At 39.0% G+C, this 27674-nt stretch overlaps 1 protein-coding gene across 1 annotated transcript in view; it reads right to left on the bottom strand.

The window, feature by feature from the left end:
- Positions 1-27674, bottom strand: part of Hmgcr (HMG coenzyme A reductase) — a 221202-nt gene that overhangs the window by 13101 nt on the left and 180427 nt on the right. The window contains exons 3-4 of the mRNA XM_067760972.1: positions 11996-12083; positions 4396-4971 (exon numbers count right to left, since the gene is read on the bottom strand). Coding sequence (XP_067617073.1) covers positions 4396-4971; positions 11996-12083 — 664 coding nt within the window. The remainder of the gene's footprint in view (positions 1-4395; positions 4972-11995; positions 12084-27674) is intronic.

Below are 27674 nucleotides of genomic sequence, written 5' to 3'. Positions count from 1 at the left end.
GATAATGAGTTTCTAAATATATTACATAATATTTGGTCTGGTTTAGCACTGTACGATAGGGATTACACCGATCTATCCTAATAGAATGGTCATAACTTGAAAGTTTTGTTACAAAGTTCGCATCTGAGATATTATTAAAGAAGGTCATATCTTAAAATCCGTAATAAGGTAAAAGAGGAAATGTGGCGAAAAGGAAACAAGACAAATAAGAGAAAAGATAGATATGAAGCTTTAATTCCTTCTCATAAGGACTTAAATGGTTAACATGGTATAGATGGGACTAGCGTACTCGGCAAGACGTTGTCCTGCCCTACATTTGATAGGTGGACCTCCCTTCCCCTTTCACTCTCCATATCATCGAATATACTGCTACTTTTTCCATTTCTCCTTCTTATTCCTGTCCTTAGCTTATTAGCTTGATATCGCTTCTCTTCTCATTCTGCTTCTCAGTTTTACTCCAGAACTGATTAAAACTCCCACTCTAATTCCCACTCCCTCTATCCTACTCCCACCTAAATTACCTACATATGAAATTTATATACATACCAAATATTGCATACCTCCTTCAAATAATTATGGACACCGCTCATTTTTTCAAGATTTTATATAGCCAGACCACGTGAACATACTGTAAAATTTTTGTCAAGACCGGTTGAGTACTTTGGATGCCCATAGCTCACACACACACATAATGTAAATTGCAAACAGATAGCAAACCTGTGCCAAACCTCGGTAGGGGAGTTTAGAATTCTGCACATTTTAGGTATACGAAACTACATTAAAATCAGTTATTATAAAAATGATCGCGAAATGTTCGGTAAAACCAGAGTTCGGTAATATTCGAAAAGTTTTTATTTTTTAGATAATTATTCGAATGAAATTTTTTTCTGCGATGATCACTTCAAAATGTTTTCATACGTTAAGCAGTAAGGGGATCTTTTCACTTAGAAACAAAAATAATTTATCTTTCATTTTTGAACTCTATTGAATAAATTTTCCCCAACTCTGCTTTTCAGTAATTTTTTAATGTGATCACTAGAGTAAACTGACAGTCAACGTGTCAATAAAACGGAAAGATTTTCAGAGCAACCAAAAAGACATTGATTGTAAGAACAACCCCAAAGAGCCTCGAAATAGTCTAGAAAAGATCGCACAAAACAAACTTGAAATTATTGCGAAATGCTGTAAAACAGTCCACACATTTTTCTAAAATGGTTCCGAAAACAATCTTGGTCATAGGTTAGGTTAGGTTGAAGTGGCCACCGATGCGAGCACCAGTGCACTTAGGCCCAAAAAGGTCCCATTGTGATACCACGTGGATCTCTCCCCTACTTAAACCAACAGCTCGATACAGCAAACGTCAGGAGTTTCTTGTGTTCCAACTTAGCCAGATCACAAAGATCGTGAAAGAAGGGAGATCCCAGAAATTTCTCCCTCTTGTGCCAAAGCGTGGGACAATCGCACAGAAAATGTTTGACTGTTTCTATCTCCTCTTTGTCTTTGCAGCACCTGCAGTAATCATTATAGGGAGCACCCAGCCGTTGTGCGTGCCTCCCGATTGCTATGTGGCCGGTTATAAGTCCAACCACCAGAGATATGTCCCGGTATATTCGAGTGTCCAGGCACCCATACCAGACTGAGGGAAGTTTGCTCAGCGATCTCGTTAAGAGATTTTCGGCCCTTCTCTACTGTCCTGGACTTACATGTGGCCGATCCCAGTGCTTTTAGTGCAGCCTGGCTGTCAGAGTAAATACAAATTTGGTTATAGCCGTGAGCGGCCTTCCCCAGGTGATCAACGGCCTCATTTATAGCAGCCACCTCCGCCTGAAAGACGCTGCAATGATCTGGTAGGCTAAATGATAGATTCCACCCTAGTTGAGGTGCAAAGACACCGCTACCCAACTTATAATCCAGTTTGGAGCTGTCAGTATAAATCTGCAGCCTATCGCTCAGGTCCGTCGGCTCCTTCAACCAATAATCCCTATCCGGAGCCCAGTCGGAGCGTAATAGTCCGACGAAGGCGAATCCAGATACTTAAGGTTAGCTGCATGGCCATCCACATTGTCTCTCCATTCGGATAACTCTCGCAACCGCAGAGCAGAAAAGGCTGCACATTGCTTGGCCATTAAATCTATTGGCATGACATTAAAAATAGTGTCCAGCGCCTCCGCAGGGGTGGTGCGCAGGGCACCCCCTACGCAGATTAAAGCACTTATTTGTTCCTTCTGGAATACCCGTAGGTTTGATTTAGTATCTAGGCTCGTCCACCAGACCACAGCCCCGTATAAAAGAATTGGTCTAACCACAGCGGTCTTGGTCATAAAAAGCAATCAAAATTTAGTGCAGTACCCCCAATTATGTCATCGATCTCTACGACCCATTATAAATAAAACAAGTGAGGACGGCTAAGTTCAGATGTAACCGAACATTATATACTCAGCTGCCAAATTACAGCTTGCAAAACTTTTAAATTACATTCTTTTAAAAGTGGGCGATGCCACGCCCATTGTCCAAAATTTGACTAATTTTCTATTTTGCGTCATAAGGTCAACCCACCTACCAAGTTTCGTCGCTTTATCCGTCTTTGGTAATGAAGTATTGCACTTTTTCGGTTTTTCGAAATTTTCGATATCGAAAAAGTGGGCGTGGTTATAGTCCGATTTCGTCCATTTTAAATAGCGATCTAAAATGAGTGCCCAGAAACATACATACCACATTTCATTAAGATACCTCAAAGTTTTCTCAAGCTATCGTGTTTACGGACAGACGGACGGACGGACGGACGTGACTAAATGAATTTCTTTTTCGCCCAGATCATTTTGATATATAGAAGTCTATATCTATCTCGATTTCTTTATGCCGTTACGGGGTACCGTTATGCGAACAAAATTAATATACTCTGTGAGCTCTGCTCAGCTGATTATAAAAAGTGAAAACTGATGGTAATCTTCATTAGAAGCAATTTAATTACCACAGTTAAGGGATGTGGCCAACCTTTTCAACTGGGAGGTGACAGACCGCCTGATTCCCTATCTGCGCTTCGAGGAAGATCTTAAAGACACAATAGAGGTGGATGATTTGCGCAAGGGTCTTCAAATGGCAGACGAGGCGATACATGTGTACACAGATGGTTCCAAAGTAGTGAAGGTGTAGGGTCTGCGGTATGTGCTGATCCGAAAATAAACACATCCTACAAGCTGCCAGATCACTGTAGCGTTTTCCAAGCGCAAGTATTAGCCGTAACCCAAGCAGTAAAAAACTCTGGAAGAGAATAGCTTAAACTGCAGCCGTGTTAACTTTTATATTGACAGCCAAGCAGCAATTAAGGCAATAATCTCGCATAGCATAGCATCTAAAAGTGTGTTAGAGTGCAAGCGGTATGTGGAAAGAATCGGGACAGGGAAAAGCATACATCTATATTGGGTCCCAGGGCAAAAAGCAGATGAACTATCTAAAAAGGGCGCATTCCTTGAAGCTTGCTCCGTAAGAGAAGGCGAGAGGTGCACATGATCGACCAAGCGGGAAAGGCGTGGGTTCACGCGCAGGGCTGGGTATTCTGATTGGTTAAGTCAAGTGGTTTAAGTCCTAGAAAACTTCTAGCATTTGCCAAGAGAACGGAGGTACTTTATAACATAGGTCCTGGTTTTTGATAGGGGGTTTTCAGTTTGGTTGTTAAAATAAACTTCTGGTAACACTACCGACTAATTCAGTCTATGTGAGGTCCTCCTGGACCGGCCACTTCAACCTAACCTAACCTATGGCAATCTTCACTTCACTACTTCTTATTCAGGTTGATCGGCAATCTCTTCTTTGTTCTATCTGTTACTTCATATTCTTCGTTTTTGCTGTTCTGATTTGTTTTTTAATGATATTCTTTGGTATCTAAAGGTTATTTAACTTTCGTCTCGACGGTAGACTTCCCAATTGGGAGAAATCAAAGAGACAGGAGTTGCATATGATCCATCAAACAGGAAAGAAGGGGACAGAAGCGCAGAGCTGCAAAATTTCGAAAGTCATGTACAAATCATACGACGTTAAAACCAAAGTTGCTCATATCTCTAAAGAGAGAAGATTTAAAGCTCACGATGGGCGTACTAACTTAACACTGCCTTCTGGCGTCACATATTTTTAAGTGAGACCTCGTCAGTAACATCAGATGTAGGAAGTGCGAGCTGCAGAAACAAACCATTGAGCACGTTCTGTGTTCGTATCCTGCATCCGCAAGGTCAAGGCTATAGCTACTACGGGCGGCGGAGTTGCCTTTTCTGTCATTTCACTGAACACACAAGTACACAAGTGGTTAAGAGTGAATGTCCACGTACCATACCGTTATCAAAGATGTTAACACATTAAAAAAGTACATATTCAACTATTTACTTCAATTTCTATACTTACTTGATAATCATATCCGACAATTCACCCGACTCCGTACGATTTGTATTTACATTCAAATTTAAATGTGGCGTCAAAGTTTTTTCCACTGTATCATAATCACTGCTCGAGAATACCACACGACTGTAAATGTGTACAATCATCAAACCAGTGGTCATTATAATTTTAACACGTTGCACCACAGGATTCGTCTTTTGCTCTTCATCATTTAATGCCTTCAGCAGTATTGAGTCTTTAGCTTTGGCACGCACCAACGCCATATCCACACCATTGCGTGACAAGTCGAGTATCAATGACAAACAAGCCGGGTAGAAGGTCATAAATACCACATAATTAACTATAACTGACATAACGGCAAATGTGCATAACACCTCCAAACGTTGTACGCCCGACAGTGTACCCACACCAATAACCAGCGTCTCTACAATTGTATCCAGCGTGATGGCTGGTCCCAACAACTCCAAACCACGTGCTATATTATTTGTCACTTCAGCTTGATTAGTACCGGAGAGTGCTAATTGTGCAAGTGTACCGGAATTTGAGAGATCGATAAGTAGCAGCATAAAGAAAAGAGCATCTCTGTTTTTGGAGGGAGGAGATATGATAATTGTTGTAATATAGACAAATATATGTAATTGTCATATCAAATTTATAGTAAAAATGTGCAATTTAATATTTGCATAACGTAATAAGGAAATAATATTTGTATACATTTAGATTTCATATGCAGAATCGTAATTAGTTATGTACGGTTTGTAATTTTTAAGAATTTTGCTCTGTCGAGTCGGGTTCCAAATGAATACTGGGGCGGATTCGGTTCCCTTAGGTATCCAGAGCATAGTCTGCGTGATTGCACTCTATGAAATGTGAAAGCGGACGTGATAACAAAAAAATTCTGTTATTTTTTTTAGATGTATCAGCTTAATACCAATTTCATACAGAGCGTTAATGAAACAATTAGTCAATGTTTCTACATTAAAGCCCTTATTGAACTCAATATTCCATACAAAATACAAATTTTAATTATCTTATTGAACGATCGATCGATCACGTTTTGCTTGATGGGTCAGATTTTATTGTCAATGTAACAAATGACAGTGAAAAATAAATTATTTTCATTAATTTACGAAAAATAGACAAATGCCGAAAAATTAAAATTTTATTTTCGCTGCACTTGCAGCAAAAGATAATATGGCTTACTCAAAAACGGGCACATATTTGGTTAGGTGCAACAGCTCTGAGCAGTTGCGCATGTATTCTATTTGGATAGTCTTAATAGTAAAGGAGGGAACGGCTGTTGTCCATTTTGACAATTTTTTCTAAAAACTTATGCCCCTATTAGGGGGCTAAGATACTTGGCTTGGATATCATAAGTGGTTTCAGGCTCTGGATCAGGGACTGATATCAGTCTTAGACCGGCCATAGTGACGAATGTCACGCGTGATTAGTTATCACGTCCTGCACGAGGTGCCCCTGCTTCTACTGATAATGGCGGATCTAGAGAGGACAACTCGATAAAACCCGCACCCCTTGAGTCATTGTGCCGAGCTCAGGGGAGGGAGAGTCAAGATCGGTACACAACGGTGACGAACTGGACTGTTTAAGGACTTTGATTTCACTTTACATTTTGACTTGATGACATTGGGCTGGTAGGTGCGGTATTCTGCCACTTTAGTAGGTCGGGGTGAAACCCTACCAAAATGGCTGGTAGGCTAATGCTGCACCTGCCCACGTCCCGTTAAAACCGTGGCGGGCCTCAAGGTACGTTCCGGCTCCGTCGCCGTTAAGTTGGTGGTGTAGGTGCGGTTGAAGATTTTCCCGCTTCGCGTCCGGTCTGGCTCTGAACGCATTACTCATAAGGTAATGCGTCAACCCTCGCGTGGCCTCCCTGCGTAGCATAGATAACCACGAGATCGTTAAAGGGCGACTACACAATCGGCTCCGGATAGCGGCCTTGAGGGGGGACTTTTTTAGAATGGACAATACTAATACGAATCCGCCAAGGATGGGGTGCGGAAGAAGAGCGCTTTTGATGGAAATCCGTCAAATCAATCTTCAGCACTCTAAGGCGGCTTCCGCAAATTTGTTGCTCTGCCTTGAAAAAGGCGGAGTGGATATAGTCCTTGTCCAGGAGCCGTGGCTGAGTAGTAACGGCAGTAAGATATCTGGATTAAGGACTGGAAAATTCAACACCTTGGTGCATGCGGAGGCAAGTAGGCCTAGATCCTGTGTGCTTGTTAAAAAAGAGATTAAAGCTTTTATTCTCTCTAATTTCAGCAATGCTGACGTAACCACGGTCTGCCTCGAGCGAGGAAGTAATGAAATGTGGGTGGTCTCAGCGTACATGCCCCACGGGGACGTAGTGGGACCACCACCTGCGATACTGGGTGAAATCACCGCTGAAGCAAGGCGGAGAGGTGTTGGCGTGATCATCGGTGCCGATGCAAATGCCCATCATAGCATTTGGGGAAGCTCGGATACCAACACTAGAGGTGAGTCTTTATTTACTTTTATTGTAGATGAGGGACTTTGTATATGTAATAGGGGGAATGACCCGACTTTTATTACTGCGTTAAGGGAGGAGGTCCTGGACCTCACCCTGGTTAGTAGAGAACTGGAAGGTCGGATATCTGGATGGAGGGTTCTCAACGAGCACTCCTTCTCTGATCACCGATATATTCAGTTCTCAGTGAACGAAGAACGTCCCGGTAAAATATCTTTTAGGAACCCTAAAAGTACTAACTGGGACTTGTATTGTAGGAAGCTGGGAGAGCTACTGCCTGCGGTGCCTATCATTAGTTCGGGCCTGTCCGAATCTGAGATAGACGTTCTGGTGGAAAACTTCACCTCGGCAAGCAATAGCGCCTTTCAGCTGTCCTGCCCATTGAAAACTTACAGGGGGAAGGGCAAGCCGCCCTGGTGGTCGGATTCTCTTGACGACCTAAGAGCGTCCAGTCGGCGGCTCTTCAACAGAGCCAGGAGGAGTAAATTACCCTCGGACTGGGAGCTCTATAAGGTGAGTCTGGGGATTTATAAATATGAAATAAGGATAGCCAAGCGAGATGCATGGCGAAGCTTCTGCGAAAACGTAGAAGGCTGCAATGAATCCGCGAGATTTAGAAAAATACTCTCTAGGAACCCCGCTCCTCTGGGGTATCTGAGAGATGATGGTGGGGACTGGTCGATGAGTAGCGAGGAGTCCCTAAGGCTTTTACTGGACAATCATTTTCCCGATGTCCGAGTTGCGCAGGGATCTTCGCCTGCATGGTCGGCGGTCGTTGGCCATGCAGAAGTGCCTGCCATTCCAATACGGGAAAGTCAGATAACCTGGGCTATAGGGTCGTTCAAGCCCTATAAGTCTCCGGGCCCGGATGGAATCATTCCTGCGCAGCTTCAAAGGTCTTTGGGGATTTCCTGCCGCTGGTTGGCCATCATATATACTAACTGCCTCAGGCTTAACTATATCCCGAAGTCTTGGCACACGGTTAGGGTTATTTTCATTCCGAAGGCCGGCAGAAGCTCTCATGTATCACCTAAGGATTTCAGGCCAATCAGTCTCTCGTCGTTTCTTCTTAAGACGTTTGAGCGGTTGATTGACCTGTACCTACGGGAAAGGATACCTCGGGGGTTACTGTCGACTTCACAACATGCGTACTGCAAGGGCAGATCGACGGAAACGGCTCTCCATTCGATTGTAAAGCAAATAGAGGGGTCCCTAGAACACAAAGAGTATGCTCTGGGTGCCTTTCTAGACATCGAGGGAGCTTTTAACAATGTCTTACCGGGGTCAATCGAAAGAGCTCTGGTGGGTTTAGGAGTCGAGGCGGCTCTGGTTGAATTTATTAGCAAACTTCTATGCGGCAGAATTGTCGCAGCGGAGTGGGGAGGGGCCATAATTAAGAGGAAGGTGTGCAGGGGCACGCCACAGGGGGGTGTCCTATCTCCTCTCCTCTGGGTTGTGGTAGTCAACGAGCTTCTTGTGGAGCTGGAAGCCAATGGTTGTCGGGTGGTTGCCTATGCAGATGACCTCGCTATCCTAGTCAGAGGCAAATTTCTGGGCGCCCTGCGCGATGTTCTTCAGGGCTACCTGGATACTGTGGCTAGGTGGGCTGAATCATGTGGATTGGCGGTCAACCCGGGAAAAACGGAATTGGTCCTTTTCACAAGAAGATATAAGGTGCCCGATTTCAGAACTCCCTCGATTGCAGGGGTACCGTTGGTACTTTCTGATAGGGTTAAATATTTGGGGATTGTTTTGGACAAGAAACTGTCCTGGAGACCCAATGCGGAAGATCGGGCCAGGAAGGCCGCCATTGCCTTGTACTGCTGCAGAGGAGCTATCGGAAAGAGATGGGGACTCTCGCCAAGAATAGTACACTGGCTTTATGAGATGGTGGTCAAACCGATTCTGCTATATGGGGTGCTGGTCTGGTGGAAAGCACTGGACACGGCGAGCACCTCCAAAATGTTAGTGTCAGTGCAACGGACGGCGCTGATCGGTATCAGTGGTGCTCTCAGAACAACGCCTACCTTGGCACTGAACGTCATGCTGAACATATACCCAGTAGATATTGCGGGAAAGGCGGCCGCGGCAAGGTCGTTGGTCAGGCTTCGTGATATGGGATATAGACTTTCTGACCGCGGACACTCTAGCCTTCTTACCAGTTTCGACTTCATCCCGGACAGAACGGACTACTGTATGCCGATAACAGCTCCCTATACAACCTTCACCCCAGTTATTCCAGAGAGAGAGGATTGGGGAAGAGGAATTATCTGGGGCATGGGACCGGTTAACTTGTTCACGGATGGGTCAAAGCTGGATGGAAAGGTTGGTGGGGGGGTCTTTTGTCAAGAGCTAAATTTAAGCCGCAAGTTTAAGTTGGCTGATCACTGCAGTGTATTCCAAGCGGAAATTGCTGCGATTAAGGATGCGGTGGATGGAATGCTATCCAGTGCTACCACGGTTAGGGAATTTAACATCTACTCTGATAGCCAATCGGCTATCAAGGCCTTGAGCTCAACTACAGTGCGATCGAGGGTGGTCTGGGAGTGCCTGACCTCGCTTGCGATTGCATCGAATTATTTTACAATTAAGATTATCTGGGTCCCGGGCCATAGTGATATCCCGGGTAACTGTCAAGCGGATCTCTTAGCCCGCATCGGTACAACTGAACCGGATGAAGATGGCTGTAGGGACTTCGGGATCCCGCTGGCCACCTGTGGATTGCTCCTCCATAGCTGGGCCTCGAATCAGCTCAGCAAACGTTGGGCGGATACCACGTCTTGCAGGGTAGCAAGATCTTTCTGGCCGAAAGTGGATGGCAGGAGGTCTGCTGAAATAATTGGGTTCACTAAGGCTCACCTATCAATGGTCATTGGGGGTTTGACAGGGCACTGTCCCATGGGTATCCATGCGGTACGTCTCAATATACTGGAAACTCCATCCTGCTGCAGCTGTATGGAGGATGATGAGGTGGAATCACCAAATCACTTTATGCTTGATTGTCCAGCTTTTGCCAGAATTAGGCGAAAGTACTTCGGTCGCGACTCACTTGGATCTCCCGAGGATATATCCAAAGTTGAGATCGGTATCATTCGGAGCTTTATCGTTGCTACCCAACGATTCTCTAAGTAGCTGGATCTAGGTCACCGTTATTTTTGGTGTATGTGGTATCACAACGGACCTTCGTGTTGTCCAAGTGAGCTATCCTTATCAGGGATGCTACCACCTAACCTATGCCCCTATTACCGTTTACAACTCAACTCTGTTTCACTTGAAATTTTGCAATTTGGTATTACAGATTACAACGCAACCTCTCAAAAACAGTGTCAGTTGAAGTTGCGTGGTCTAACAACTTTTTGTGGCATTACCGTTTACAACCTTGTGTTGTTGTAGTTGTCAAAGACATCAAAATCTGACTACTGATTACTAGGAGTTGTCTCATACAATTTTGCAATGGTTTTGAAAAACTGGAAACGTTTTACCAGACGGTTCACCACCTAATTTTTAACAAAAAATTTCAAAGTTGGTATCAAAAGATCCTTTTCGACCTCAGTTTTTAGAATCCGCAAGCAAAAATTAAAAATTTAATTTCTGTCATATCATTTCGTTTAAAATTTTCATGTTGTTGTTGTGTTTTGCCAGATTTTGTGTACACACCAATGCAGAAAGGTGTTGGACCCAACCAGGGTTATTTTTAGAAATCGCGGCCAGAGTCCGCCAACGCAGAAATATGTTCTGTGCAAAAAAACTATGGATCGGGCCTCATATTTTGGACCCTATCGGGCATTTTATGGGTTTTTGTTAATATCTTTCGATAAAAATAAAATGTTTAATTTCCGCTTTCGGATTTTTAAAACGGATATCGAATCGTGTCTTTTGATACCACCTTTCATACTTTTTGAAAAAATTAGGTGAGGCACCTTCGGAAAAAATTAAAAAAATGGAAAGCGAGTAATTAAACCTTTTTTAAATTCATTTAAACAATCTTTATAATCAAGAATTTTGTACACATTTATAGAAAAAACAAGTTTTCAACCAAAGATTACATTGAACATCTTTTTGGCCTTCTGGAGCGACAACCCGAAGTTGGACGAGGCAAGGCGCAGTTCGGATGCAGTCAAAATAGGTGAAATTATGCGAACGTGAGTCCCATCGATACTACCCACTACTCCTGGGAATCCTGTTTTAGATTAAAATGCGGTTTTTGTAGCGCTTTGCTCTGGAGTCATATGGGTTTTAATCCACTTTGCACAAATATGCTCCTCAATATCTAAAACCTCTTTATTAACTATAGATGTTGTCCAGTCCAACACTAAAATCATTTCCACAGCATTATTGATAGCTTCGGTCAGCAAGGAGTGTAGTTTTAAAATAGGGGTACAGCCGTCCCTCGTGCAATATTCTTCCTTACTTAATCGAAAATAACTTACAAATCTGCAAAATAACTTCATTGGAAGCTCATCATTTGTCACTTAAACGTTTTCTTACTTGGTGCTTGATAGTTCCAAGGGATTGGAGTGATCATGCGAATTTTTTTGCGTTTTCGCGACATGTCAATTTTGTCACCAAAATTTTCGTCGTTAGAATATAACTTTAAAATTATTTAATTCATATCCATTTTACTATTAATAAAAAAATCACTTTTGCAAATGCTTGAATTTCCGTCACAAATTGATCAGCTGTTCATTTATCTGTCAACTCATCACTTTTTTAGGTTGGCAACATCAATTCAACTTCAACTGAAGTAAGTTGTAATCGTAATATCAAACAGGAGTTGAGTTGTCTTAAAGTTGAGTTGTTTTAATTACAACCCAACTAAGTTGAGTTGTAAACGGTAATAGGGGCATTAAACATCAACATAGAAAAAGAAAATTACTGCTTCCTTATAAATCATTTACGGTATAAGTCCTGAGTCTCGTTTTTGTATCTTTTAGAATCGAGTCTTGCATATTTTTCTTAGTCGTTAATTGTAAAGCACGGAACTCTAATTTTTTGAAAGAACTTGGTTGTTCGCGAACGGTTCACCGATTCTGTACATCACTAACCAGTGTATACATAAGGGTCACTTCTATTTTACATATCTACAAATCTTATACTTACTTTAAATCTGAGATATCGCTGCCCAGGAACTTTATTATTGTCGTCGTAAAAATAAAACTCGAAAAGACCGTAAACAGTCCAGCGATTCCTGCAAAATAAATGTTATTATTTAATTGCAAGTTTTTATGTTTCACAGTACTTTAATGTCTTGTCCATATGTGGAATGGTAAATATGAGTGGGTGCTGCCCAGTGGGCAAGTTTATCTGATTTTAGGTCAAAATCAAATATTTTATTTACGTGTGTGTACATACATAGCTAATTTTTACAAAAGAATTTAAACACTATTGAGTCAGTTCGGGATTGGCCTTTATTTTAAAATGGCAGCCATGGAAAACAAAATCAAAAATTTAGATAAAAAAAGTTTTTTCAGTTATAAACAAGTTTTTCTAAGGTCGCCCCTCGCTATTGGTTTGTCAATCACTCCGAATGTATTTCTGCCATGAGAAGCTCCTCAATGAAAATGTATCTGTCTTGCAGCTCCTGTTCGGAGTCAGCATAAAACATGTAGGTCGCGTTCCACAAATTTGCAGGAAAAATGCATCAAGTATTTATGATGTTTACGATCTTTTTTATCTTGGGATATGTCTCGATCTATTTTCTAGTATATCGTCTGATGACAAATTTTGCCCTCTCTCGAGTGCCCGCCGATTCCAACTCAACAACAAACACTTGAAGAAAGCCATATCAAGGGATTATACTGAGGAGCGTCCTACCTCAAAAATGAGTTGAAGAACACTCCTCTTCCTTTTCGTTTATAACTGGTTCCCAAAAAATCTAGACAATTGGTAAAGTTTAACAAAGCGCATTCATTCTTCCTTTCCGATAACTGTCGCCAGTTGATCTTCACAACCCCACGGGGCTTCTGTAGAATTACTTTCGGGGCAAGAGAATTTGAATTCATTCGCACAGCATGTCTTGCCGGTGTAGCATGTCTTCCTGTGCATGTTGATTTTTAATTCGATACAATTTTTTTGTGTCCATAATTTTTCGGAATATTTTTTTTCTCTCAAATACTGCAAGGATAATCTTAACTGAAGAAGATGGTTATGATAAGAGAAATGTGGAACATAATTTTTGTTCGTCAAGCAAAGCCTATACTATTCCCTCGAGAGAGGAATGGGGGAGGGGATTCATCTGAGGCAGGGGAGTATTTTGTCAAGAGCTAAATGTAGGCCACAAGTCTAAGTTGGCTGATCACTGCAGCGTCTTCCAAGCGGAAGTTGCTGTGATTAAGGATGCTGTGGATGAAATGCTATCCAGTGCTACTACGGTTAGGGAATTTAACATCTACTCTGATAGCCAAGCGTCTATCAAGGCATAGAGTTCAACTATAGTACGATCGAGAGTGGTCTGGGAGTGCGTGGCCTCGCTTGCGATTGCATCGAATTTTTTTATGATTAAGGTTAGGGATTTTGAGATTCTGCTGGCCAGGTGTGGTTTGCCACAGCAAATGCGTCTAAAGTTAGCTCAGCAAGGGTTGGGCGGACACCACCTCTTGCAGGGTAGCAAGATCCTTCTGGCCGGGAGTGGATGGTATGAGGTCTGCAGAAACGATTGGGTTCACTAAGGCTCATCTATCAATGGCCATTGTGGTTTTGACAGAGAACTGTCCAATAGGAATCCGTTACTTGGATAGCCAGACGATTTATCCTAGGTTGAGATCGGTCTCATAAGAAACTATATCGTTGCTACACAACGATTCTCTAAGTAGATATAGTTACGTCTTTTATGTGGTATCACAACGGACCTTCATGCTGCCCAAATGAGATTTCCCCTGCCAAGGCAGCTACCACCTAACCTAAGGCATATACTTTACAAAGGTGAAAGTATTTCGGTCGTGACTTACTTGGATAGCCGGAAGATTTATCCAAGGTTGAGATCGGTCTCATAAGAAACTATATCGTTGCTATGCAACGATTCTCTAAGTAGATATAGTTACATCACCGTTATTTTATGTGGTATCACAACGGACCTTTATGCTGTTCAACTGAGCTTCCCCTACTAGGCCAGCTACTACCTAACCTACCTAAGGCCTATAATTTACAATCGTCTATTCATGGTTACGGTTTAAGGTTTCAAACCTTTTCCTTTTAATAGTGACGTGTTTGCCAAGACGCAGTCCCTTCGACAGGAGGAGGTCCCTTGGTTCGCCGATAGATCCATTGCCACTTTAGCCTGTACTGAGAAGCAAAACAAGAGACGACACTGGTAGGGCCACTAGCGTATGCCAGGAATCGAAGAAGTTGAGTACTTCTACTAGGTTTATCTTCTCCAGCATCGCGTTGAAGAAATCGTACTATAGAATGTTTCCTTATTTGAAACTCTATTTTCTCTTGAGCGGATCGCCAATTCAGCACCCAAATTCCATCATTCTCTAAGGCTAAAACTCCATCGCCAAAAATTTCTAAAACAAGGCGCAGAAAAGTATGCAACAGTTAGTACCATATGGTCTCAAGGATTAACAGCCTAGCTCCCATACTTTGACATAGGACATAGGCCGTTATTCCTTATGACCATATGGCTCTAAATGTTGAATACCTTTCTGCGCACTTGATACTGTTTTGGAATTTTTGGCGATGGAATTTTAACGTTAGCGATTGTTGGAATTCGGGTGCAGAAGAGACGTAAAACGTGACACTGTGTGTCACGCTCCAAGTTTGTTCATGTTTGCTGACTGTGAATGTAATAGGAGCATAAACAATGTTTTCAAAATTGGCGACGGTTGCTTTTATTTATATGTACAAAAGAACTAAATGCTGCATTACGTTTTTGAATCCTCACCCTGGGATGACTACCGTCAGCAAAATAAAATAAAAGGCATTATAGGCTGGGATTTCAAATAACTCTTATTGAGCAAAATTTAAACCTAAAAGATCAAACTGTAGGGGCTATGCCACCTCCAGGAGAAGTACCACCCATACGCTCCTTACTATACAGCTTATCGATAAATGGCTTGGTTTTGACTTTTTTGAACTTTTCTATAAAAGCTTAAAAATAAATAATAATTTTTGGGTTTTTTTAAATTTTATGTACCACCGATCTCTAAGTGTTGGCATTGTTAATGTTTTAGATTTCAACAAAATAGTAAAAAGTAGTATTAAAAGAGTGCTAAATACGACGGCAACGATTAATATTGCCTGCAAGTGAGTGGCCTTCGTTCTTAAACTTTAATGTTTTTTGAATGTGCAGTTTCATTGCGTTTTTGCTTGTGCACAATGTAAAAATGTCGTTTCACTTCAATACTCCAGTTTTGGATGTAATAAAATCAAAAACGTATTTGCAATAAAGCACGTTGAAGTAATTAACAAGTCTCAAAATGTATCTAGCTAAAGCATTTTGCCAAAAAAATAAGAAGATATGGTGGTATGCGCATACATTAGGACAGAGCGACAAGCGACCTATACCGTGAAATTTTTGTAATGAACAATTTAAAAGTGTTGATTCGTCTCAAAAATTGTTTCATCTTAATGCTAGTTAGCTAACGTTGATTTGGGAAGATTGTCTGGTTATTCTTTACTTTAGCTCACAACTGCTAAAACTGGTCCAAAAATATCGGGAGAGGGGTCAAAAGACGCGCTTTGATCCCAGGGCAACGAATCGGAAAGCGGAAATTGAAATTGAATTTTATTTCTTTCCAGAGATATTTGCAAACAAAATTTTTATTTTTCATATGGTCGTTGTAGTTTTGATGTTTTTGTTGTACCCACAAAAAAAAAAAAAAACTGAGTAAAAGTGTTTTGCCCGGGTTTAGAAAGGTGTTTTGCACAAAAATACTATGAATAGAACCCCCGGTTTCAGAGCGCTCCGGGACCATTTCTCGGTTTTTTTTGGAAATATCTGTTGACAGAAGTAAAAATTTTAATTTCCGCTTTAGGATTCGTCGTCCTGGGTCCAAAACGCGTCGTTTGACAACTCTCACGATATTTCTGAACGAGTTTTAGCAGTTGTGAGCTAAGTAAAGAATTGCCGTTTCAGTTCTAAATATAAAATGAAAATGTTTCTAAATTTTTCTAACTTTTTAAACTCTTGAAAGAATGAATGAAATTTATAACGTAGACTTGTACGCCTTAAAATTAGATTTCTATTGAAATATTGAAATTAAAGGGATATTAAAAACAAAAATGCGTTAAATGCGTTGTTATTGTGGAAAAGAGGAACCGAAATGTGAATGGTTTCTTATTTTAGATAAACATTTAGCCCAACAAAAAAGTATTGTATATTTTTTCGTACTTTACAGGAAAAATATGAAAAATTGATACATTTTTGTATTCATTTTTTCCAAATTTTGAAATTTTTGGCAACACGGGCCTTTGATGATTACATGGTTCTTGTGGTATTTTTTCGGTACTTAAAAAAAAGTTGATGCCACTTTTCGGAGTAATGTTATGTTTGGTTTGTGATGTTTTGGTTTCGGAATTTAGCACCAAAATAGTGTAATTTGAAAAAGTTTGGTGTAATTGTACAGTGTTACAATTTTCCGAGTGAAACTAATTTTGAAGTCAACACTGTTCCCCGTTGTATTGAGCAATGACAGATGTGAACAGCAAGCCGCAGTGGTAGCGTGATCCGCCTTTTACACCGATATTCCTTGGTTCAAGACCCAGCCGAAGAAACATTCAAAATTTTTGTGTATTATTATAATTTAAATTTTATTATACTCAGCTGAGCAGAGCTCACAGAGTATATTAATTTTGTTCGCACAACGGTACCCCGTAACGGCATAGACTAATCGAGATAGATATAGACTTCTATATATCAAAATGATCTGGACGAAAAAAGAAATTCATTTAGCCATGTCCGTCCGTCCGTCCGTCTGTCTGTCCGTAATTACGATAACTTGAGTAAATTTTGAGGTATCTTAATGAAATTTTGGTATGTAAGTTCCTAGGCACTCATCTCAGATCGCTATTTAAAATGAACGAAATCGGACTATAACCACGCCCACTTTTTCGATATCGAAAATTTCGAAGAACCGAAAAAGTGCGATAATTCATTACCAAAGACGGATAAAGCGATGAAACTTGGTAAGTGGGTTGACTTTATGACGCAGAATAGAAAATTAGTAAAATTTTAGACAATGGGCGTGGCACCGCCCACTTTTAAAATAAGGTAATTTAAAAGTTTTGCCTGTCATTTGCCAGTAGTTAAAGATCTCATGATGAAATTTGGCAGGAACGTTACTCCTATTACTATATGTGTTCTAAATAAAAATTAGCAAAATCGGATGACGAACACGCCCACTTTAAAAAAAAATTTTTTTTTTGAAAGTCAAATTTTAACAAAAAATTGAATATCTTTACAGTATATAAGTAAATTATGTCAACATTCAACTCCAGTAATGATATGGTGCAACAAAATACAAAAATAAGAGAAAAATTCCAAAAGGGCGTTTTTCATTTAATTTGTCTAGAATACTTTTAATGCCATAAGTCGAACAAAAATTTACCAATCCTTCTTAAATTTGATAGGGGCATAGATTCTATGACGGTAACTGTTTTCTGTGAAAATGGGCGAAATCGGTGGAAGCCCCTTTCGCTCGGCCGTTAACACGATAACTTGAGCAAAAACCGATATATCTTTACTAAACTTAGTCCACGTACTTAACTGAACTCACTTTATCTTGGTATAAAAAATGGCCGAAATCCGACTATAACCACGCCCACTTTATCGATATCGAAAATTACGAAAAATGAAAAAAATGCCATAATTCTATACCAAATACGAAAAAAGAGATGAAACATGGTAATTGGATTGGTTTATTGACGCAAAATATAACTTTAGAAAAAACGTTTTAAAATGGGTGTGACACCTACCATATTAAGTAGAATAAAATGAAAAAGTTCTGCAGGGCGAAATCAAAAGCCCTTGGAATCATGGCAGGAATACTCTTCGTGGTATTACATATGGGGTATTCCATCCCATTTCGACCAATTTTGAACCCGACCTCTTTAGAATTGGCTGAAAATTTTTCTTCTTTTTCTAGCTTTCGAAAGACGTTTTTCAGAATTTTTTCAAACTTTGTCATAAAACTCAAAAAAAGTTATGAATTTTAAAAAAAACACCGTTTTTGTTTTCAAAATGCTATAACTTTTTCAAAAATTGACCGTTTGGGATCTTTTTTTTTTAAATAAGTTTTAAAATGTACTTTTCGGAAAAAATACAAAAAAATTTTTAAAGTTTTTTTTTGTAATTTTTCAGTTTTTCGAGATTTTTCGAATTTCGCCATTTTTGTTTTTTCTCATAAAAAACTTCAATTCTGCAATCATCCCCCCTAATCCCGGAGTGGGCCGATAATTTTTTTTTTATTTAATTGAAAAAAAAAAACGAAAAATTTTTTTGTATTTTTTCCGAAAAGTACATCTAAAAACATATTTAAAACAAGTAAGGAAGGCTAAGTTCGGGTGTAACCGAACATTACATACTCAGTTGAGAGCTATGGAGACAAAATAAGGGAAAATCACCATGTAGGAAAATGAACCTCGGGTAACCCTGGAATGTGTTTGTATGACATGCGTATCAAATGGCAGGTATTAAAGAGTATTTTAAGAGGGAGTGGGCCATAGTTCTATAGGTGGACACCTTTTCGAGATATCGCCATAAAGGTGGACCAGGGCTGACTCTAGAATTTGTTTGTACGATATGGGTATCAAATGAAAGGTGTTAATGAGTATTTTAAAAGGGAGTGGGGCTTAGTCCTATAGGTGGACGCCTTTTCGACATATCGCCATAAAGGTGGACCAGGGGTGGACTCTCGAATTTATTTGTACGATATGGGTATCAAATGAAAGGTGTTAATGAGTATTTTAAAAGGAAGTGGGCCTTAGTTCTATAGGTGGACGCCTTTTCGGGATATCGTTATAAAGGTGGACCAGGGGTGACTCTAGAATGCGTTTGTACAATAAGGGTATCAAACGAAAGGTGTTAATGAGTGTTTTAAAAGGAAGTGGGCCTTAGTTCTATGGGTGGACGCCTTTTCGAGATATTGCCATAAAGGTGAACCAGGGGTGAATCTAGAATTAATTTGTACGATATGGGTATCAAATGAAAGGTGTGAATGAGTATTTTAAAAGGGAGTGGGGCTTAGTCCTATAGGTGGACGCCTTTTCGAGATATCGCCATAAAGGTGGACCAGGGATTACTCTAGAATGCGTTTGTACAATATGGGTATCAAACGAAAGGTGTTAATGAGTATTTTAAAAAGGAGTGGGCCTTAGTTCTATAGGTGGACGTCATTTCGAGATATCGCCATAAAGGTGTCAATGAGTATTTTAAAAGTGGGTGGGCCTTAGTTCTATGGGTGGACGCCTTTTCGAGATATTGCCATAAAGGTGGACCAGGGGTGCCTCTAGAATTTGTTTGTACGATATGGGTATCAAATGAAAGGTGTTAATGAGTATTTTAAAAGGGAGTGGGCCTTAGTTATATAGGTGGACGCCTTTTCGGGATATCGTTTTAAAGGTGGACCAGGGGTGACTCTAGAATTAGTTTGTACGATATGGGTACCAAATAAAAGGTGTTAATGAGTATTTTAAAAGTGGGTGGGCCTTAGTTCTATAGGTGGACGCCTTTTCGGGATATAGTTATAAAGGTGGACCAGGGTTGACTCTAGAATGCGTTTGTACATTATGGGTATCAAACGAAAGGTGATAATGAGTATTTTAAAAGGGAGTGGGCCTTAGTTCTATAGGTGGACGCCTTTTCGATATATCGCCATAAAGGTGGACCAGGGGTGACTCTATAATGTGTTTGTCAATATGGGTGTCAAATTAAAGGTATTAATAAGAATTTTAAAAGGGAGTGGAGGTAGTTGTATATGTGAAGGTGTTTTCGAGATATCGACCAAAATGTGGACCAGGGTGACCCAGAACATCATCTGTCGGGTACCGCTAATTTATTTATATATGTAATACCACGAACAGAATTCCTGCCATGATTCCAAGGGCTTTTGATTTCGCCCTGCAGAACTTTTTCATTTTCTTTTACTTAATATGGTAGGTGTCACACCTATTTTACAAAGTTTTTTTTTAAAGTTATATTTTGCGTCAATAAACCAAGCCAATTACCATGTTTCAACCCTTTTTTCATATTTGGTATAGAATTATGGCACTTTTTTCATTTTTCGTAATATTCGATATCGAAAAAGTGGGCGTGGTCATAGTCAGATTTCGGCCATTTTTTATACCAATAGAAAGTGAGTTCAGATAATTATGTGAACTGCGTTTAGTAAAGATATATCGATTTTTGCTCAAGTTATCGTGTTAATGGCCGAGCGGAAGGACAGACGGTCGACTGTGTATAAAAACTGGGTGTGGCTTCAACCGATTTCGCCCTTTTTCAACAGTTTTCGTCCTAGAGTCTAAGCCGCTACCAAATTTCACAAGGATTGGTAAATTTTTGTTCGACTTATGGCATTAAATGTATCCTAGACAAATCAAATGAAAAAGGGCGGAGCCACGCCCATTTTGAAATTTTCTTTTATTTTTGTATTTTGTTGCACCATATCATTACTGGAGTTGAATGTTGACATAATTTACTTATATACTGTAAAAATATTAAATTTTTTGTAAAAATTTCACTTAAAAAAAAATTTTTTTTTTAAAAGTGGGCGTGGTCGTTCTCCGATTTTGCTAATTTTTATTAAGCATACATATAGTAATAGGAGTAACGTTCCTGCCAAATTTCATCATGATATCTTCAACGACTGCCAAATTACAGCTTGCAAAACTTCTAAATTACCTTCTTTTAAAAGTGGGCGGTGCCACGCCCATTGTCCAAAATTTTACTTATTTTCTATTCTGCGTCATAAGTTCATCGCACCTACCAAGTTTCATCGCTTTATCCCTCTTTGGTAATGAATTATCGCAATTTTTCGATTTTTCGAAATTTTCGATATCGAAAAAGTGGGCGTGGTTATAGTCCGATATCGTTCATTTTAAATAGCGATCTGAAATAAGCGCCCAGGAATCTACATACCAAATTTCGTCAAGATATCTCAAAATTTACTCAAGTTATCGTGTTAACGGACAGACGGACGGACGGACGGACATGGCTTAATCAATTTTTTTTTCGATTCTGATGATTTTGATATATGGAAGTCTATATCTATCTCGATTCCTTTATACCTGTACAACCAACCGTTATCCAATCAAAGTTAATATACTCTGTGAGCTCTGCTCAACTGAGTATAAAAAAGATCCCAAACGGTCAAGTTTTGAAAAAGTTATAGCATTTTGAAAAAAACACCGTTCATAACTTATTTTGAGTTGGAAAACAGTGTTTTTTTCAAAATGCTATAACTTTTTCAAAAATTGACCGTTTGGGATCTTTTTTTTAAAAAAATATGTTTTTTAATGTTTTTAGTTTTTTTTTTTTTCAATTAAATAAAAAAAAAAAACAAAATTATCGGCCCACTCCGGGATTAGTGGGGATGATTGCAGAATTGATTGAAGAAAAAAATGGCGAAATTCGAAAAATCTCGGAAAACTGAAGAATTACAAAAAAAAAAACTAAAAATTTTTTTGTATTTTTTCCGAAAAGTACATTTAAAAACATATTTAGAAAAAAAAAAGATCCCAAACGGCCAATTTTTGAAAAAGTTATAGCATTTTGAAAAGAAAAACGGTGTTTTTTTAAAAATTCATAACTTTTTTTGAGTTGGATGAAAAAGTTTGAAAAAATTCTGAAAAACGTCTTTCGTAAGCTAGAAAAATAAGAAAAACTTTCAGCCAATTCTAAAGGGGTCGGGTTCAAAATTGGTCGAAATGGGATGATGTTCACCTTGGTCCACATTTTGTTCGATATCTCGAAAATGCCTTCACATATACAACTAAGGGCCACTCCCTTTTAAAACCCTCTTTAATACCTTTAATTTGATACCCATATCGTATAAACACAATCCAGGGTTACCCGAGGTTCATTTTCATACATGGTGATTTTCCCTTATTTTGTCTCCAAAGCTTTCAGCTGAGTATGTAATGTTCGATTACACCAGAACTTAGCCTTCCTTACTTGTTTTAAGAATAGTTATTTTCAGCGTTTCTTGGGGATGAAATTCACACCATTTTAGTTTTTGTATAGAACAACACCACACAGTTTTGAACCAACATTTTTTTTGGGTTTCCGAATCGCCGCAGCCTAGTATAATTTATACTCGTATGTGTGTACGAACTACCAAGATGTTGACAATTTCGAATGATAAGATCTTGATTTTGAAAATAATTAAAGCTTTTGAGCTAATGCTCCAATTTCAATGCGAATAACTTCTTTACAGAATTTTACGGCATTCTTATTGTATGACTATAAAAGGTTGGCAAGCCATATCTATGGCCACAAGCGGTAACATCCAAGGTCGCGTTTAGTCGAAAATAAGTTATTGCTGGCGTAATGTGCTTTCTCATGGCTTTTTCCCAACAAGTGACGGGTTTTATGGACTAACAACCAAAACGCCATTTTCTTAATTTTTTTATTTGCTCGAATATAAAGACAATGTTCGCTGAGAAAAACAGCTTAAGTTATTCAAAGATTTTCTTATATTGGTAGCGAATCTCATGCCGTTTCAAACGGTTTATAATATTTGTTATTCAATTTTTTTTATAAAAGTAAAACGGAAGCACAACCTGGTTAATTTTATAGCTATTTTGGCCTTGCCAAAGGTATTCACCAGAAAATCTTTGTATTTTAGCTATTAAAAGTTGTCCTCCGCTCAAACTTACTGTGCTATTAAAACCTTGAAGTTACGAGTTATCGCTTACGAGGCAAGAACCAATATTTTTGAGGTGAATATATGTACATACATATGTAGAAGGTAATATAGTGTGTGGTATTGGTATACTGTATCGAATACTAGGCAGAGATAGAGCGGTAACTACAATGTGAGAACAAATATGGGAGCAAAATACGTGGTGGAGTTGATATGAACGAAATCATACAGCAACTCAAGCAAACACGTCATCTACATATAAGTCTCAGAGCATATACACAATTTTATGCATGAAAGTGCACGAAGAGATGCATAAACTGGTATTTTGTTAGAAATAAAGATCCAGAGATGTGATGGCAAACATGAACAAATGCGTGATTTTTATTACTGGTTAGGTATTCAGGTTTAAGTTGAAATTTGTTCCTTTTTAGGGTTTTGTTATACATGAAGAATAGACTACAAACAAAGAAAAAAAACTATTGAAATATATATAAACAACGTAAAACAAAATAAAATTTTTAATCGACTAATTAACCATCTGTTATCGAAAAGTTTTGGATTTATTATTTATTTGAAGAATTATCAATATGGGATTGATTTGTTACCAGATTTTTATATGTTATCAAAAGGATAATAATTTGTTATCGGAGCGGTATCGAAAGGAGTGTTATCAATTTACTATCGGCATGTTATCCATTTGTTAACGATGACTCATGGATTATTTATGAAACAGATACCTATAGAACTTCAACATAAAATCGATGACACATGTGTAACCCTTCGAGAACAAGCACATAAGAAACCATCAAGAAGGCGATGACAAGATGATAACAAATCGAAACTTCCACGATAATGATTCACTATCCATAATAAACCGATAGTAAAATAATAAAAATTCGGTATCGATTGTTATCGATAACAAGCCGATGAAGCTCTTTTCAAAAGCCCGAAACTATTTTTTTTTGTAAAACAGAGGTACTGTCATGGTTTAACTTCAACCCCTGGGCGAGCTCTAGTTAACTTTAAAACATTTATTTCCTAGACGTACATCGGGTACAGCTGAGCAGAGCTCATAGAGTATATTAACTTTGTTCGCATAACGGTACCCCGTGACGGCATAAACTAATCGAGATAGATATAGACTTCTATATATCAAAATGATTTCGGCGAAAAGGGAAATTCATTTAGCCATGTCCGTCCGTCCGTCTGTCCGTAAACACGTAAACTTGAGTAAATTTTGAGGGCTCTTAATGAAATTTGGTATGTAAGTTCCTTGACACTCATTTGAGGTCGCTATTTAAAATTAACGAAATCGGACTATAACCACGCCCACTTTTTCGATATAGAAAATTTCGAAAAACCGAAAAAGTGCGATAATTCATTACCAAAGACGGATAAAGCGATGAAACTTGGTAGGTGGGTTAACCTTATGACGCAGAAAAGAAAATTAGTAAATAACAGTGGCACCGCCCACTATTAAAAGAAGGTATATATATTTTTTTTTATTTACTCAACATGTGTTGAGGATGATTGGCGACTAACCCGATAATGCCGGATCAAAATGTATATGAAACGATTTTGGTTTTTAATTCGCACCACGCCAGTTTTTAAATCTCATTTCAAGAATTTTCTTTTGTCTAATTATGTGTTGTATCAATATGTGGCTTGTTGTCACGTTTTTTCACTATCCCGTGATATTCCGTTATGTATATGACCAAAAACTGTTTGGTTTTTAATTGCCACAACGCGAGTTCTTAAATCTCAATGTTCCTCCGTTATACACAAAAGCTCCGTTATTCACAGTAGTTCCGTTATTCAATAATATTTAAACTCCGTTATTTCTTATAAATTCTTTTTGGCACCACGCCACTCACAAACTACGCAATAATTTGGTTTTTTAATCAGTAATATAAATATATTTCAAAAAAAAATGTGTCACTTCATGTTGGGAGGAGAGAAGCTATCTTTAAGACAGGCCCAAGGATGCTCTGCCCATCCCAACATCACACGTTCACGATTCAAGTTGTACTGTCAAGAAGGCAATTTAAAAGTTTTTTAAGCTGTAATTTGACAGCTGAGTATGTAATGTTCGGTGACACCCGAACTTAGCCTTCTTTACTTGTTCTCAGTTGCAGTTGCAATTTTTTGGATATATGTAAATTATCGTTTGTTCAAATTCTTTCGTTGCTTTCCAAAGATTCGACAGCCCTAGAGATAATACAGAATATGGCCTTCTTAATTTACGAATATGTTTGCCTTGGAGTTTATGCAAACCTGCTACTCACACTTCTGGTTTTTCGCGTTACCATCAATTGTAGTTTATGTATGTGTGCTTGTGTATGTGTATTATTACACTAAAAGAAAAAAGCTGGTAAAATCAACCAAATTCAGGTCAATTCAATCGATATTTCTGTCAATTTTGATCACGCTACGCCGCCTTGTTCTGGTCCTTTAGCTTACAGTTATTAATGTCACCCTGAGAATACTAACTTAAAATAACAGATGTTAAAATAACAGCTTTCCGTCAGCATTAGATAACAGTGTTGATATGTCGAAGACTTTTGTAGCACGATAGTCATAAGAATAAAGTTAGGTTAGGTTGAACTGCCCGGTCAATAAAGACCTTATATAGACTGAATGTGTCCATAGTGTTACCAGATTGTGTTTGACGACCAAACGGAAGAACCCCAATCAGGTGCCGGGATATATGTTATAGAATAACTCCGTCCTCTTGGCAAATACTAGAAGTTTTCTAGGACCCAGCTTAATTGCTGCCTCAAGATTTGGCAACTCTTCCGCCCCTAATAGCTGGAACCTTGACTTGGTGGGTGCAGGATATGAACACAGAACGTGCTCAACCGTTTCGTCCTGCAGCTCACACTTCCTACACTTCCTGTTACTAGCGAGGCCTAACTTATAAGCATGTGACGCCAGAAGGCAGTGTCCAGTCAGTATGCCCATCGTGAGCCTTAAGTCTTCTCTCTGCAGAGATATGAGCCACCTTGTGAGTTTAATATCGGCTTTGCACATGATCTTAGAAATTTTGCAGTCCCGCGCTTTTGTCCACGCCTTTCCTGCTTGATGGATCATATGCAACTCCTGTCTCCTTCTGATTTCTCCCAAAAGGATTCGGACGTCAGTAATGAGCGTAATTTTCTCGTTAAAATTAGCTGGTGCATTTGCCTAATAACATTGACTGTTGAAATGACCAACGAAATCAGTTATTTTAAAGGAAAATCGGTTAGATTGATTGAGAATCTTAACTTAAGACCAACAATTTTTCTGCTGTTGAAATAACTAAAAAACCTGATTTGTTGATTTTACTAGCTTCATTTCTCTCGGTGTACTAACAATTTGTTGATTTTTATTTGATTTTTTATTTACAATTCAAATTTAAGTAATCACTATTTCAACAAAGCTTCACTGACAATGGCAAACACACTTGGCTACTACATTTTTATTAGCGCGGCAATTAGCGTTTCATAAAGAAAATTTCGGTTGTGGCCATCAGCGTTGAGTAAATAAGACATTGACCTCGAAACTTATGATTAAGGTGTAAAATTCAAAAATTTGCAAATTGTATTGACTGTCTATCAACAAGAATAACTCCGCTAAGGTGAATTTGTGTGTTTAATGGTGAGTCCATGATGACCTTCAACTAAAAATTTGGCGTAATGTTATTTTTATGAACTATGCAACAGTTTACGAACTGACCGGCATGAAATTTGTATTTGTTTTGAGATCATTGAAAAATTTTCAATATCCGATTTTCATGGTGCGTGACTGAGCGGGAAAAACCGCATATATCATTCTTGCAATATCGTGTAATCCAAATTTGTTTCAAACGTTTCGTAAATAGTTATGTCCTGTTCATACTAAAGCATTTGATCTCAGATATTCATTTGACTCGAGCGACTGATTTGACTTAAAAAGGTAGATACATTATATGCAAATTCCAATTAGAAACACTATCGAAACTAAGTCTTTCTTTACTTAGTACCGTTCTTTAAACGACCGGTTAATACTGACTCATTTGACAACAACGGTTGGTGATCTGCCGCTGAATAAAATACATTAACCCGACGAATGCCGGTACCGATAAAAATAGTAACAGGACAGAAATATACATTAATTCATAACCAATAATCGAAAAGCGCAATGGTGTTAGGCTCTATAGCTTGCGAATAAGCCACGATATACATTATTTAATCAACAAGCACCGATGAACGTCCTCAAGTAATATCTAATAAAATATAGCGGTCTTGTTGATGGAATCGTTCAAAGACGAGAAACGACGTGTAGAAGGGATTCCTGAACACAAAGGAAAATCTGACAATTATTTTACCTACGACCTTACCATACAGCCCGCCAATCTGGGGAAGGCATTTTCAATGTGTAATCCCTTCTATGGTTTGGATTTGTTTTCACTGGGTGAGCTACTATAGCTAGATGATAATAGAAACACAAATGCTGGTTACCTTAGAAAATCTGGTGCTGCAACATTAAAAATGGAGGCAATAGGTCCCAGCAAATGAATATGATCGCATCGATGCAATTATTGGGCCACCAAAAGAGCCTTCGTTGGTTTAGGCGTCGATGGAGATTAAGTTCAATTTATTAAAAATAATTTGTGCAACAGAACTGTCGCAGCGAAGGGATGTGAGCCCGCAATCGACAGAGCAAGTGCGCAAGAGACAAGTTACAAGGCATAAAGCTAGAAACCAGTGGGTGCCAAGTGTTGCTCACAAAGATGAGTACGCATGCGTTCCAGGCTTATCTTGGTATAGTGCTTTTATATAATATGTATATATTATATAATTATAATATCCGCCCTCAGAACTCTTTTGATTAAGGTTAGGGTTAAAATACATTAAATATTTTAGACAAGTCCAGCAAACGCTTGTCAGACACTACCTCGTGCAAAGAACCGATATACTTTTGCCTTGGAAGTGTATAGCAGACGGTCTTCGAAAATTATT

This window comes from Eurosta solidaginis, chromosome 1 (genome assembly GCF_040869045.1).
Source record: "Eurosta solidaginis isolate ZX-2024a chromosome 1, ASM4086904v1, whole genome shotgun sequence".
Taxonomy (NCBI): Eukaryota; Metazoa; Arthropoda; class Insecta; order Diptera; family Tephritidae; genus Eurosta; species Eurosta solidaginis.
The sequence above is the reverse complement of the archived record's forward strand: the minus strand, read 5'-3'. Positions and strand labels throughout refer to the sequence as shown.